Source organism: Nicrophorus vespilloides, unplaced genomic scaffold, assembly GCF_001412225.1.
Source record: "Nicrophorus vespilloides isolate i.1.1-1 unplaced genomic scaffold, Nicve_v1.0, whole genome shotgun sequence".
In the NCBI taxonomy this organism is placed as follows: Eukaryota; Metazoa; Arthropoda; class Insecta; order Coleoptera; family Silphidae; genus Nicrophorus; species Nicrophorus vespilloides.
This window is the reverse complement of record NW_017096228.1, coordinates 1-15,781: the sequence shown is the minus strand read 5'-3', so window position 1 is coordinate 15,781 and position 15,781 is coordinate 1. Positions and strand designations below refer to the sequence as shown.

The 15,781-nt window shown below is 39.2% G+C and overlaps 2 protein-coding genes across 3 annotated transcripts; one reads left to right on the top strand and one right to left on the bottom strand.

The window, feature by feature from the left end:
* Positions 1 to 2,205: 2,205 nt before the first annotated feature.
* On the top strand, positions 2,206 to 7,825 carry LOC108556356 (ankyrin repeat and BTB/POZ domain-containing protein 2). The gene is made up of 12 exons (XM_017912433.1): positions 2,206 to 2,858; positions 3,015 to 3,426; positions 3,499 to 3,699; positions 4,219 to 4,445; positions 4,508 to 4,912; positions 4,984 to 5,171; positions 5,233 to 5,723; positions 5,792 to 5,950; positions 6,005 to 6,467; positions 6,527 to 6,843; positions 6,908 to 7,207; positions 7,267 to 7,825. The coding sequence occupies exons 1-12, from the start codon at positions 2,248 to 2,250 to the stop codon at positions 7,675 to 7,677; spliced, it is 4,185 nt and encodes a 1,394-aa protein (XP_017767922.1). The 5' UTR covers positions 2,206 to 2,247; the 3' UTR covers positions 7,678 to 7,825.
* A 254-nt stretch (positions 7,826 to 8,079) lies between these two features.
* Positions 8,080 to 12,262, bottom strand: LOC108556350 (neuropeptides capa receptor-like). Of its 2 annotated transcripts, none has more exons than XM_017912426.1 (5): positions 11,457 to 12,262; positions 9,372 to 9,462; positions 9,052 to 9,289; positions 8,768 to 8,990; positions 8,080 to 8,700 (listed from the first exon to the last, which is right to left on the bottom strand). In XM_017912426.1, exons 1-5 carry the CDS (start codon positions 11,848 to 11,850, stop codon positions 8,240 to 8,242), a joined length of 1,407 nt encoding a protein of 468 aa, XP_017767915.1. In that variant the 5' UTR covers positions 11,851 to 12,262; the 3' UTR covers positions 8,080 to 8,239. The 2 variants fall into 2 exon arrangements, with proteins under 2 accessions (XP_017767915.1, XP_017767916.1); XM_017912427.1 differs by having other exon boundaries at positions 9,052 to 9,271; positions 11,457 to 12,260.
* Positions 12,263 to 15,781: the final 3,519 nt, after the last annotated feature.

Here is a 15,781-nt window from a genome sequence, read left to right as displayed (position 1 = left end):
TCTCGCCTTTGATCGCAACGGGAGGATTATTATCGGATCAATTTGAAAATTGCGAACGACTAGAAGAAAATAAAATGCAAATGCAATGGAGGAATGGGACGGCGTTACGACGCGCGGCAAGTGAGACCTGCACGAGTATTCGTAATTTAATTAAGTGCTCTCGCATTATGCAAATCGGAATTACGCGGTAATTGGCAACAACAACAACAACAAAAAAAAACGACGATGCATTAGAAAATATTTGCGTTTCATTTACAAGTTTACAAGTTTCAATTTACCTGCACTTTGATTGCGCATATCAAAATTTTAAATTGATTGATGATTTTGAATTTACAACAATTTTTTAGGAATATTATTTGCAAGGTCTTAAAAAGTTTCTTTACATACCAAACAGAAATCACAAATTCGTTGGTCGATTTTTCGCGAAATTCGGATTGAATGCCGACGCGTTTGAAACTGATTCGCGATTAATTAGGTAAAAAAGGAAACTTGCTGCTGTTTGTGTAGTATTCGGGGAGAGAAATGTAGAAGAAGGAGGAGGGAATTAGTTAGTGAAGTAAATAAATGCGTTCGTTCCCATAAGTTGATGTTTGTTAGATGGTAATGTGAGAACGTGTTCAGAGATTCACTGACATTGATAGAAAGTATAAATATTTTTGCACGAGAGGAGAAGAAAGTATGTGAACGCGCTTCTGTTTTTTTCTTTATTTCTCTAATCTATTTATTGTTCTTCGGTTGGAAATTATAATTATTGGTCTTCTTGCAAGGTTAATATATGCCGCACTTAGAAACTGAGCGGAGCGCGTGGAAAAATCTCTTTCTCTTTTATTTAGATTTTTTTTTGTTTGCTTCGTTTTCTTTTCCCATTTGCATCGAATATCATCATGATTGGATTATTTGTTTTCCTCTTGGGGAAAACTTTCGAGAATATTCAAATCCATTGAAAATACAGAGTTTCATGAATAGTGCAAAGTTTACTATAATTGAAAACAATTTTCAAGAATTTTAGTTTTTAAAAGTTTTATTTTCACTGTAATTGAAAGAAATTTCATTTCCATTGAAAATAGCGAATTACAAATCATTAATAATTTAATTTTGAATTTACTTTTGTTTGCAATTTATTAGAAGTTTGATAATTTGCAAAACTATTGACGTTTTCGTGCGTTTAATTTGGGCCGTGCGATAAAAGATCATTATAGGAGATCTTGCTCGAACTTTGTTTGTTTTTTTTCTATATACTTATATAAGTTTTTTGTTGCTGTTGGGAGAAAATCGGTGTTCGGTTGAATATTTATGTTCAAATTAAGTCACAATTCATCAAAATTCGAAAAAAATGATAATTTGAAATTCGTTTCGCCGATTTCATCCTTCGATTGTAAAAAAGAGTTAAAAGATATAAGATTTTCTATTTGAATTTACAAAATAAAGTGGTAAATTATTAAGATATTTCAATGGGATTTAGTTAATACATATGTGAAGATTTCAAATGAAAGAAAATAATCGTCTAACGTTATGTATAAGGTTTTGAAATTGAATTTAACGAAAATATGGTATAATTGTAATGTAAATAAGATTGAATAAGAAAGCCATGGAAAACAGATTAAACAATCTGTGGATTAGAAACAAAAGATTTTTTAATGTTTTCCATCGGCTTCTCGATATTTGATAATGTGCAAAAATGACACAACATGATTATACTTCATATTGTAATATTTAAATTAAATTGAAGTGAACTTTCGTAAACCTAAAATGCAAAACTCTACTTATAAATTGTTGATTTATTTGGTGAAAAAAACGGTGAAAATAAAGAAAGAAAGAAATTTCATTTCCATTGAAAATAGCGAATTACAAATCATTAATAATTTAATTTGGAATTTACTTTTGTTTGCAGTTTATTAGAAGTTTGATAATTTGCAAAACTATTGACGTTTTCGTGCGTTTAATTTGGGCCGTGCGATAAAAGATCATTAGAGGAGATTCGTATCTCTCTGGAATCTAACTGTGTCTTCTTTCCTTTCTTTGTCTCTCGGAATTTGCGTCTGTTATTAGCGTTATTAAAAGTGGCGAGCGAGCGGATTAGCGTATTTGTTTTGATCTTGAAAGGAAATTCGTAACAATCGGTGGGAAACGTACCACATCCTCGACGATTACTCTTTCATTAGCCATTCAAGAGAGTCGTCAGTGTTAGTCAGTCAGTCAGTCTTGGAGTGGGTTCGGAGGAAAGAGCTGTTCCCTTGCGGAAGATGAATGCAATCTGAGAAGATGCACCGCTGCGAGAAGGATTGCAAGTGTATACTGTGTCTTCAGCTGAGGGGATGCGAGCACAACCTGAGGGCGGACGTTCGAGTATCGGATAACTTTATATTGGCGAAATCGAGCGCTCTAGTGAGGAACGCGATGTCTTCGTTTGCGCCCAGGAAATACACGTTTTTCGGGAACAGCAATTTCGATAACACGGAGAAGTTCTCGACGATCAACTCGAGCGCGGACAACATCCATCAGATCACCGAGAGCAAGGTCGTGCGCGGAAAAGAGGCTAAACTCACGATGGAGAGTCTTCACAAATCGGTGATTTACGTGAACGAGATGCCGAGGGATGAGAATAATAACGAAGAGGAAGTGTTCGGGAGGAACGCCGTCGTGTTGGAGGAGCGGGTGGATGATTACATGAGTCTGGACAGCGTGCAGGACAGCAGGATGGTGAACGTCATCTTCAAGCAGACTTTCTCGTACGCGTCGCAGCTCTTCAACGATCTGAACGTGCAGGCTGCTGCTTGCTGCTATTCCGAAGAGGACGATGACTCCTCCGATGAGTTTCCCATCGGCGCCGAGGCCTACTATTTTAATAAAACCAACCGGTATGTGCGGTTCGAAAATTTTCCGACCGACGACCAAACGGAATCTCCAAACTTTTACGTTATTAAACTTTTCTTTTGAGGGGATGCAAACAAACGAGTTTTTATTTTTTTTTTAATTTCCTTAAGATGATCTTAATTTTATTTTCCCGCCCTCAGGCCTTCAAGTAATTCCCGCAATGAGCAGACTTCGTACCACGAGGATATGGGAAAAGAGGCGACGCCGACGTCGACGAGTCTAGGTCACTCCAAGTCGACGTTCCCCGTCGCCGATGGTAATCAAAGCGAGCGTATGGTTTCACCTAAAAGGAAGACGGAACAATTCCCTCAGCTGTACATCGCCAACAACGTGAAGACTTCCAGCTTCAGCGAGCAGACCACGGAGAAGAGCTCCAAGTGCGAGGTCAGCAAACACATGATCCCAGAGCGTGACACCAACAAATCAACGTCCGGGCTGAAGATCCCGACAGGGCAAGCTGTCTTCAAGTATTCGGACATCGAGGACGGCGGTCGACCATCTCATTCGGCGCGTCTCCATCATCACGTCAGCGTGCAGGAGCTCCGGATCCAAGTAATTATTTGTTTCTCATTCTAATCATTCCTCGTTTTGGGATTGTCATGATTATTTGAGGCGATCTTTCAGCAGAGGGCCGCCCAGCAGCAGGGAAACAGCTCCAGCGACGAGAACAGATCTTCTGGACATGCGAGCATGTCGGATACAGGTCACAGCTCACCGAGGGCTCTTTCTAATCAGGAGAGACCGGTTGCCGTCGTCCAGAAGCCGGCGAGGAATCGAGTCAACACGCAGTACAATAGATCCCGGCATCGAGCTACACCTGCCAAAGTAAATATACGTCACCACTACCACCAACGTCGGCACTTTAACAAATCCTGTTCTTGTTTACTTATAGAATTAGATCAAATTCTTTTGTACCCTGGAAACCTATTTTAACAACCAAATCTCACAAGTTTCGTTATTTCCAACAACACATTTCGTTATAAAAACTCATCTAGAAACTCAATTTAATCATATTATTCAAATTATAATTTCCAACGTTTTACCTAATGAGAATGACAGAAATTCAACTTTATTATATTAATGTATACTACTATTATTCAAATTATCATTTTCCTATCTCACGTTCCTTTTTGTTAATTAAAATTCTAGAATTCAGCTTTCTCAATATAAACTTTATTATGTAAATGAAATTAATATTTTAATTATTCAAATTATATACATTTGTGAAACTTACGTAATTTTTCTGATTTTATTTAATATTATTTATAATGTATTTATAATTAATATTGTTGTTGTTCTTTATTTTAATTAATTTTCTACTAAACTGTGTACTTTTTGGAAAAGCTTCAGGTACCATGGACAGGAAGTGGAGGTTTGGAAGACATTAAGTTGGCTCTTCAACAGTTAACTATGCGTTCTCATACCTCGACGAGCACGTATTCAAGTATAAGTGCGGGTTCTGAAAGTTCTGAGCCTGCGATGAGGAGGTTGATGAGGCATTCTTCGTTAGAAACCATCAACACTAACATCACTAACGCCGATGAATTCGTTTGGGTTGATTCGCACAATCGGTACTAATTGTCTTCAGTCTTCTAATTGTCTTCAGTCGTAATAATGCAAATTTGATTTTCAGTCTCGTCGAACTTCAGCACTTGCCGTGGACCAATCATTGCATATTGAGAGTGCTGCAGACTGGCCGTTGCAGGGAGCACATGGCAAGGGTGAGCGTGGAGACGATCCCTAGACTCTCGTATCTGCTGCAAAGAGCTTTGGTGAGGATCAGCAGAGAAACGCAGAGGTTGTCCACGAATTTGGGACTGTGCACCAAGCACGACATCGCCGTCTCCTTTCGCATAGTTCTGTGTCCCCCATTGGCGGATTCCTGTATAAAAGCTTGCTTAAGAGCAGCTGCGATGTTGGCAATGGCAGGAGACTGCACGTTGAGACAGAGCAAGTCCACGAGGGCAGGATTACAGCTGCACGTGGGAAGATTCCACCGTTGGATGACCGACGTGAAATTGGCCCGTTTCATCCACGAGTAAGTAGAATTGAATTGAAAACAAAGTAAGTAGAGAAAATAATTAATTAATAAATAATTGCTTGTTTCAGGTACGCAGCTGTTTACCTTTGCGCCGGCTTGGAAAACCTTCTGGAAGAGATTCTGCTGCAATGCGTACCCAGCGATTCTGATGTGACATTAACAGCTACCCTTTTGGAGCACGCCATCGCCAATAATGGAGATCTTTGGGGACTTTTACAACCTTACGCTCATCTGAACGCTGGACGGATTGCTTCAGGTTCGATTAAATTTCGTTTCACTTTAGATTAATTTAATATAATTGTTTACGATTTTCGCAGGAGCTCTAGCTTTACCACGTTGGGTGTCCGTGTCCAGCTTAGGATCAAGCAGGGATTCGGGTCGGGGATCCGGACCACCGGAGCCCTCGCTGATGACGACGTGCGTCGGTTCTTTGACCGAGCTGCAGGATCTGATCAATAGGATGCAAACGAGGATTCCTCTCTGTCCGAGAGCAGTGAGAACTCTATTCTATTTCATGAGGTGTTCGCAGCTGGAGCACGGAGAGCAGGGTGCAAGTGCTGTGCAAGAGTTGTGCTACGAAAGGGCGTACGTTGTGCTTCCACCTTTGGTGGAATGGTTGAGGGTCGCCACAGCTCACGGGGAGCATAGATTCGCCGCGATTCTGGATAAGGACGATATCATGCAGGCCGCTCGACTGCTTCTACCTGGTGTTGACTGTCCGGTCAGGTCTTTGGGGGAGGAAGCCGTTAGGATCAAGAGGTTGACCGGTGGAGATGACGACCACATCGAAGCGTCGCGACAAATACAAGTACGTTGTGATTCCCTAATAGTTTTTCAGTTAGTTTTGTATTATTAATATTTAAAATTAATTTACAGGTGGAATTAGCGTTCAGACTGATGCTGACCGGACGCAGTGAACTCATTCAACAAGCTCTATCTTTGCTTCCTTTATCTACAAGATTGGATACCTTGGATCAACAGGGACACACGGCTCTGATGATTTCTGCTTTAAACAACGACGACACGACGCTTATGGTAATTACTTTAGTTTCGATGTTAAGTGTTTATAGTAAATTATTAATCTCTTAGGGTCTTTTGGATGCCGGAGCGTCCGTGGACACGGAGACTCCTGCGTCTGCGAGTCCCAATTTCAACGCCGTGAACGGCGAAACTCAGCACTGGACTGCCCTCACGTACGCCTCCTCCAAGGGCCACGCGAGATGCGCCAGGATCTTGTTGGAAAGAGGGGCTTCCGTCGAAGGAGGCGCCCAACTTTCCGAGGACAAATCGACGTTGACACCTTTGCAGGTGGCGAGCAGCACGGGAAACGCAGATATGATAGCTCTTCTGCTCTCGTACGGAGCGCATCCGTTCCTCTCGACGATCTTGAAAGATACCCTTTGCTACGCGGCTTCAGCGCAGCGCGGCTGCTACAGCCCCATTTCGGTGGCGGCAGCGCACGGCCAGAGATCTATCCTGCAAAAGCTGCTGTCACAACCTGTTGCTTCCATGAATAAAGAGGTGTTATCGCTGGAGGAGATGCTCGCAGAAGGTATTTTGTATTTATGGGCAATCTCTCGATAACATATATTAATAAATCAATCAATTTAGGCGCAGCGTCGACGCAATCGCAATCTTCGAACACAACGCCGCAATTCAGTAAAACGCAGATCAAAGCGCTTCAAGAGGCCATGTACCATAGCGCAGAAAACAATCACCTAGATATTACGGTTGAAATCAGATCTTTTGGTATTCCTTGGACGTTGCACTGCTGGATGCATTCTCTGGGAGCGGCGCACGAAGCTAGATTGGATTGCGTTATAGATCAACTGCTGCAAGATTTTCTGCAAGTCTGCCCGGACGATTACAGCTCTCAGTTCGTCCAGGAATGTCTACCGCTACTGTTCAACATCTTCAGATACAGCAAAGTGAGATTTCGTTGTGATTATCTATTTTTAGCAAAAAAACATTTACATCTTGACTTTGTTGCAGAAGGAAGGAACGACGCTCCTGCTGGCAGACATCTTCTCCACGTGCTTCGGTTGGGAGGCCATCAAACCTATCAAGGATTGCGTCCTGACCACGACGACGGCTTCGAGGATCGACCCGAAGTACGTCAACAATCCTGAACTGAGCGACGTCACGTTCAGGGTCGAGGGAAGGCTTTTCTACGCGCACAAAATCGTCCTCGTCACAGCTAGTCCCCGTCTTCGTGCCATGCTCAGTTCGAAACTCTGCGAGGGTGGACTTCCTACCGTTCAGATCAACGACATCAGATACCACATCTTCCAGGTACACATCCAAATCCAAAATGCATCAGAACATTCACAAGAACATTTTATCATTTACAGATCGTGATGCAGTTCTTGTATCAAGGCGGATGCCAAACGCTGGAGCCTGCACCGGAGGATATTTTGGAGCTGATGGCTGCCGCCAACTTCTTCCAACTGGACGGTCTGCTGAGGTACTGCGAGGGGAGATGCGCGGCTATGCTCGTCCTCGACAACGTCGTCTCCATGTACATCCACGCCAAAGTCTACAACGCCCTGCAGCTTCTCGAATATTGCCAGGGTTTCCTCCTGCAAAACATGGTAGCCCTGCTCACCTACGACGATTCAGTGAAGAGGCTCCTCTTTGCCAAGAAACTACCCAATCACGACGTCCTCGCCGGTCTCCTGAACACTCTGCAGAACAGGATCAAAACGCGCCGATCTCAGATTTGCAAGAGCATCCAGCAGCAGCAGGGAAAAGCATGTAAATGATGTCCATATAAACTAGATTATATATATATATATATACATACAGATGAATAATTTAAAAGAGAATTCTCGAACGGAAAAAGAAAACGTGAAATTTAAGACTATGTTATTTATATTTTTATTATTATTTCTTTATTTATACAAGTTTTATTAGCTGGCATTATAACCACTCTATTTGATTATTATATTATTTTAATAATTATTTTGCTAAAACTTATTTTTTATTTCGTTACTAATTTCTCCACACCTTAAGATTTATTATTTAGATGGAAAATTGGGAATTCCAGCAGCAATAATGATCCAATGAACAAACAGAAAGTTCCATGGAGAAACCTCGGTTTTGCGGTGGAAGTTTGTTTTGAAGCGGCGAGAGGGCTGTGTAAACTAAATCCAATTGTTGCTGAAATGAACGTTTATTGGAGTTTCGAAAACGCAATGTTTATTTGTAAATAAAGTATCACATAGTGTTATATAATATATACACATAAAAAAATAATAATGCAAACAAACAATCAATATCTCATCAACTTATTGGTAATAATGAACGCCGTGTGGATAAGACTGATCAGATGCACGTCTCGCTGTTGGGTTTTAGGTCGCAGTAGTTGAGCTCGTAGAGGAGGCTGGTTTTTCCTTTCGGACTTGAGACGCGTATCACCTCCTTCTGTTGGTGAACCAGGTACATGCTCTCTTCTTCGTTTTGTGCGCACCTGGTGTCCGTTCGCTCGGAATTTGAGTGCGACGGAAACCTGGTGGTTTCGCGCATCGTCGAGTTCCTTACTAGCGTGCTGCCGTTTGTACGTTTCGCTCCGCAGAGGATCTCCCTGAATGCGGTTCTGTACTTGTTGGACATAACGTTGTACAGGATGGGATTGAGCGTAGAAGATAGGTAGTAAAGGATTCCGGTGATGTAGAACATCCACTCGTTCAGCTTGTAGAAGTAGGGCGATTGATTTGCGTACATGTAGATCAAGCGTTGCGCGTGGAACGGAGCCCAACAGAGGAAGAAGCAAAAGACGACGGCCGCTGAAAATATAGAGAGAAAAAAATAAATAAATAATAAAACATTCGCTGATGATAATATTTCAGAAACCTAACATCCAGATGACCGTTTGATTGGTGTGCGATCGTCTGCTGTCCCGATGAACGGTCGAATTCTGTCCCAAAGCCAGATGCGATCTGTTGGAGATCTTCATGCCCATCCTCGTGTATTGGTAGAGCATCACCAGCAGCGGAATGACGAAGAAGATGAGCGTGCTGAGCTCGGCTAGAGGAAGGTACTCCGGTTGATGAAGCATCGCGCAGACGCCGCTCTCCTGCAAACTCGCATTACAAACAGGTTCGGTAAAGATAGCAGAATCTGCATGAAATGTGCACCTCCAGATGGATCCCGCTTCCTATCGGATACTCTATGTAGTGGATGTTGGTGAAGATGGCGAAGGGCAAGGCGAACACGAAAGACACCAACCACAAGCAGAAGATGATCCGTTTCGCCCTCTGCAGTCCCGACATCGTGTACAGATACAGAGGATAACATATGGACAGGTATCGTTCGGTGGAGAAGGCTACGATCGTCAGCACCGAAACGTAAGAAGCCCTGCAAATTGACGTCGCGCTTACATAATAAACAAACCATACGAACATGTTACAAATTTGCAAAGAATCAAGCAAATAAATGAGTAAAATCGTATACGAACATTTCGGAAAGGAGTGCTCTCAGCTTACAGCAGAATTCTCCCAAAGCCCAAGGGTACTGATGCCAGTAAACGGCGACGTCATTAGGAACACCTGCGTAACAACAGCAAAATATATCAAATATATTATTCGATTACGCAAATTAATCGCATAGTCATCGCACCAATTAAATCCCGCTGCGTTTCGCACCAATTCGCCGCAAATACTGCTAATTAATTAGTTAGCTCGTCCGTGACAATTATTTTAAACGTATTATATATATATATATTATTCCATATATCCAATTAACTGTGTCCGATTTTGAGCATTTCACACCGAAAGTTGGTTTTATCTCCTTTTTTTTTCTAGCTTTAATTACGTAGAATATCCGATATATTATTACACAATCCGAGTAATGCGACAAAGGTAATCTATCGTTTGATAGAGCAACAATAATATCCCTACAATGCGCGCAATTCCAATTCCGTATGGTAACACAATGCAATCGAATCGACGCGCCCGTAAATTAATTATGTAATTTACAACGCGCATCAAATAATAATTAAGCGAAAACAAGAAATAATTCGAACTGATTTTTGTCTTTCGAAATATACGCTATTTCTTTGATCTCGCTACAACAATAAACGTAATTGCAGTTGAACGCGATGCAATTGTTTTCACAGCGCACGCAGTAAACTAAATTGAATAACATATAATTTGTATTATTTATTACAATTGAACGCAATTGCGTGATTAATCGAATAAATTGGAAATGATGATATTTAGTACAATAATATTGCATAGTTTACATACATTAATTACGTAATTCGTATCGGGGTGATGTATGCATGTTTCAAATGAGTTGGGCAGAAAGAAGCGCAGTGAAAGAGAGTAAACGAAAATAAGCTAATTGGAAAATTGGTCTCGAAGATGTGTAGGCGATGCGGAAAACGGAAGGAACATAAATCCCTTCGAGAGATACTTTTATTGGTTAGTAGCTGCAGATTATATTTCCTAACTGCAATCTCATTCTCTCAATCTCTTTCTCTCAATTTCATCGTACGTGCCACCACGAATTACTTTCGTTCCGTTTACGGCTCTCCTCTCAATTTGTAGTGAAGTTCTAAGCTCTAATAGAAACAATAAATATGACTTCGATTTCTATGGTAAATACGTGATTTGCTAAGTTAATTCGTGATTAACAATAATGAAATGTGAGAAAGCATAAAAGTTATACGACATCAAAGGATGTTGAACAAAGCGGCTTCGGTATTAGTAATTATAAAACTTCGTTGTTATTCCGAATGCATCGAGCGTGACTAATTGGAACTGTTGAATTTCGAATTTGCGTTTATTTCTAATAACTAACGTTAAATAAATAAATAAATAAGCGACAAATAAACGTGTTTAGAAATGATCCGTTTTGCAAGAGTCAATAATAATAAATTATCAAAGGAAAACGGCAGTAAATTCTTTTGTACGATCGAGCAGTTTGCGAAACGAAACGGGGAAAAAGGGATCATGCATTTCTCGAAACTATTTTCATATTTATTTATTTTTTTGAATATAACCGTAACATCATTTCGACGACGACGCTTTTCTTGAAGTGTTATTTTGTGCAAAAATAAACGTATCCAATCTTCTTATTATTATCTGACAAACGATTTAGTTCGGTATGGAAATTTTTCAGGAAATAAGTAAAAAAACGGAAGATAGCGAATTGTATAATAAAGTATGTTAAATGTAATAGAAGTCGATGAAAATGTATGAAATACAATACAGTGAACATTGATTGATCAATATGACGAGAAAAATAATAATGAGAAAAAAAATGAAATTTAAATTAATGAAATAATAATTCGTTGCATTAAAACTTTCAGTTATGTTAACTGTGCGATCTGTGCTTCGCTCCGAGAACTTTTTGAATGGTACTCGAGGATTGCAAAAAGTAAATAAAATAAAAAGTTTTTGTACGAGATTTTCTGCAAATGCGTTAATTAATGTTTCGTTTAATATATATATATTTTTGTTACTAGACGGCACTTTTAATTAATGTTAATTAATTAATTTGTGAGGATTTGGAAGGAAATGTGTTTGCATATAGTTACCGAAGACGAGCAGGGTGAGATCGGAGACGGCCAGACTGAAGAGATAGTAGTTGGTAGCGGTGTGCATGTTGGAATGTCTCTTGATGACGATGCAGACGGCGATGTTGCCCAGAAGACCGGAGATGAAGAGGAGGACGTTGAGGATGGTGAAAGGGATGGCGACGTCGAGCGGAAGCTGCTTCGGTCCTCTCTCTTTGATCAGCAGCTCCCATTCGCTGATCATCGTCGTCGTCTCGTTGAATTCATCGTAGTCGATGGACAGATTGAGTGGCGTGATTATTTGTTGGACGTCGTGATCCTCTTCGTCCATGTATATGGAGTGGGTGGAGGATGTGAGGAGGCTGGTGAACGTGCAAAGGACGAAGACGGCCAAAGTCGTCGGCTGACGGATCATGTCGGTTGCAGTGGTGCAGATGTTCAGGATTTAGTCCATTCCTTCTGCGATCGTTTCATCGCTTTTGTTGGCACTTCGCCCCCGCCGGAGACGGCTCCACTCCTTCCGCATCCAAAAACCAGCTGACCCACTTTGCAGATTCCTTCCCCAACGAACGACGCTACGCTAAGGCCAAAACAATAAATCTCTCCCCCATTTTGCTAAAGCAGACTTTCAAGGTTGACTCCAGGCGCCGGCAATCCTCCATCCTCCCCGCGCATCGATATTTGTTATGTGTATACTGGAACACTTCCCATTGTAAATAATGTTTGCCCCCATACAATCCTTTTCCTCATTACAAGATTCAAATCAATCTTTACTCTCTTGATTTATTATTAATATACTTTTTATCATAAAGTATAAATAAAAAAATATGCATAAAGAAACTTACTAATAAACTTAAGAATGAATTCAGTTCAAAAACTAAAGAGAAATGTTTAATTAAATTTCTAGCATAAATGTAATCAAAATATTCTTAACATCAGGAAAAATATACAGCAATATCTCGCATTGTGCGGCTTGGATCAGTTCGGAGAAATCTACGAGGAAATTTGAAAAATCGATGTTGAATTTTGCAACGGAATAAAAAAATGATTTACAAAAATAAAATAATATCATGGACAAAGCGAAAAATTTCGAAACGGACGGATCCCACGCAAAATATTTGTGCAATTCATACATAAAATGAAAAATAGATTCGTCAATGTACAATAAATGGATTTTTTTTGTTGTTGTAATATTGAAATTGAATCCACACCGAACATTAAACATTTCAATGCTGACCGCATTATTATTCGTTGGTCATTGTTTGCAAATTTCGATACAAAATTTAGTTTCCCATTGCAATGGTAAGTTTGTTATGTTCGCTGAACATAAATATTTTCAGTTTGTTAAATTTCCAAACTGCACTAAAAAAATATTGTAATTTATACTTTTCATATTTCAAAATCAAATTATTTAACAATAATAACTTGAAAAATAATGGCTTTTTCGATAGTTACTTAATTCTTATTGCGAGTTTCGAGCTCAAATAAGAATTGTTATGCAAAAAGGAGAAATAAATGTAATAAAATATGATTTGCAAAATACAAATATGCAAAATATTCAATAAAATGACGCTTAATAGAAATTTCCTCTTCATCTCCTCTTCGCCAAAAAGAAATGTCCAATTTTCCAGTATGAAGAACAACGAAACGATGTTTGTGTTCATGTGAGAGAAAATAAGGACCTGTTTGAGCAATAGATCAAATAGGCAATCTTTCCTTTCTAAAATCATGTTTTCTGAGAAAAAAAAAACAATAATATTTTATAGTTATGGACTTCTAGATTATTTCTTATTGTTATTGCTTATTTTGAATAAGTCTATATCAAATAATAACAGACACTGTCGGGATTTCGAATGTCGGGAATTTGATTGTCGTGATTTCAATATAAATTTTCCACTCAAATGAGAAAATTAAATTCAAAGTATTATTAAGTTTTGTTATCTTATTTAATTATTATCTAATTGTAAATTATCTCTTGAATTATTTAAATTTCCTTTTTGCGGCTTTTTTTTTCAATACTCTATAATATAAGTAAAGTTTTGATTAAAAACTCTAATGAAAAAAGTTAAGGGAAAGTGCCAAGATTATATTTTTTTTAAAGGGGGATCGCAGTAACATCATGTTCGGAAACCACTGCTCTACTCAAACACGTACACTGTTGTTTGATATAAATTTGAATATTTCAAAACAATATTTCAATTAATGTTTTTACGTTTAAAAGTGCTCGATTAGTCCGGTTTCGAACAACGCGATAATCCGCACAGTCCAAAGTGTTACTATGTATCAAATGTTGGTTGGATATAACGTGATCAAATTAATCTAAATTATTCGCAAATCGATGAAACTGTGATTTAATGAAATTCCGTTACTAACTTGCCTCGTATTTCGATATATATATATGAACGTTTTATGATTGAATGAATCCATCGATAAACTCGTGTGGCATCCATAAATCTTCCTTCTGTTTCCTCTCCTCGAAAACAAACAAACAAAAAAAAACAATGTTTCGACTCTTCGATCCTCGATATTTATCGTAGACTATTCACTTAATGAAACAAAACAAAACGAAAAAGAAAAGAGAAGAACTCCGCAACAAAAGCTGAAAGTGCGTATGCAGAACAATTAGAACACGGAATTCGATGGAGCGGAATTTCCGTCCGTTTGAATTACGAATGCCGCCGTTTCCGAAAGTGGATGCAACTGAAAATAAGGCGGACGATGCAAAAAAAAGAGAGAGGAGATAAATAAAAAAGAGAGTGTGACAGAGATGGATGGAAAATCGAGTTTCGTCCTTTGGACGCTCCGCTCGTTTCCGGTTCGCGTCCTTTTTGCCGCAAAATAATGGTTTTATGCATGTATCCAGTCCTTTTTAATTATCCTGCACGTCGCGACGACACTGGAAAAAAAAACACCCGAATGTAAATAAATAATAACCTGGATGCGATTTTCCAGCTACGAATCGACTTGCTGAAATGATAAATAATTCGATCTGAATAATTCAACGTAATTTCTTCGGGAAACAACAAAAGAAACTACAGTTCCTTTCATTTATAACTCGTCGCTGTAAACTGCGTGTTTCCCGGATGGAAATGGGTTTCCATGGTAATTTTGCGTGTCTTGAGCAGACGGACGATAAATTGGAATGGCAACGACATAAAATGAGCGTGTACAGTACATCTTCTGTTGATCCATTAGACCGCAACGATTCGTTGGTTGGTTGCATTTGTGCTCGGATGTGTGCAACTATTCCACGCAAATGGAACGTCGATTCCCGCAAGAACCCTCCAGAGACTCTGCAATTGCAACATATGTTCGGTGATTAAGCACCGACGAATTTCCATCGCGTTTCCCCAAAACCAATTACCTAAATTTAGAACGTTTTCAGCCGTTTTCATAAACAGCATCATCATTAACACTACATTTTTATTTTTATATAAATGTATCAATTATCAATTCGTTATTTATATAATAACTTTACAAGGACACTGAATAACTTTTAAGATATTTAAGGGATACACCAAAAGATGGCGCTACAAACTTAAGCAGTTGGCATGCCGTAAACGTAAACATACTAATTGAGGACTTTAAATTAACTTAATTAAATTTGTTAAATCGTATTATATAGCCGATTTCGTGGGCGCCGGTTCGAATCCTGGTCAAGCCAGAGGCCTTTTGTGAGCCCTCTCGGTGCTTGCAGCAATATAAAATTCACTCAATGTTCAGATTGATGAGCAGATTGTGAATAAAATTATGCGACATAACAAGAAAAAAATCGTACTGTAGTGAATCAACCGTACTATGCGTGGTATTGCTGCACTTCTGGAAAAGTTTTCGATTAAGTGCACTGATGTAAATTTATTTGTGTAACTTTCCGATCAATTCGAACGTGTATAAATAAATTTCAATTAATCCAATTGAGGTGAAATGGAAGTGTGTGTGCTTTGTTGTATTTATAGTGTAGTGAACGTAATTTGTATACAGTTCGATCGGTGCATATTTGATGCCCCGAAACACCATGTTCGATGGTCGATCAGCTGTTCATTTACCCACGTGAATCTGAAGCTTAAGCTGAATCTGACCCAATCTTTAATGCTTTCAACAATTTCTTTTTTTTTGTATGTCGTGCAATTTTATTCACAATATGTTCATTAATGTGAACATTGAGTAAATTTAAGATCGCGGTTGACATCTTTCACGGTGGATAGTTACCATAGGCCAGCGTTTTCCAAACTGTGGCGTGGACTAGTCTAAGGGGAGGCGCGAATATTAGTAGCAGTAAGCAATTTTCCAAATATCTGCTAAAGTATAGATACATTCCTGTGCTCTTATCCATATTGCTGTAATAC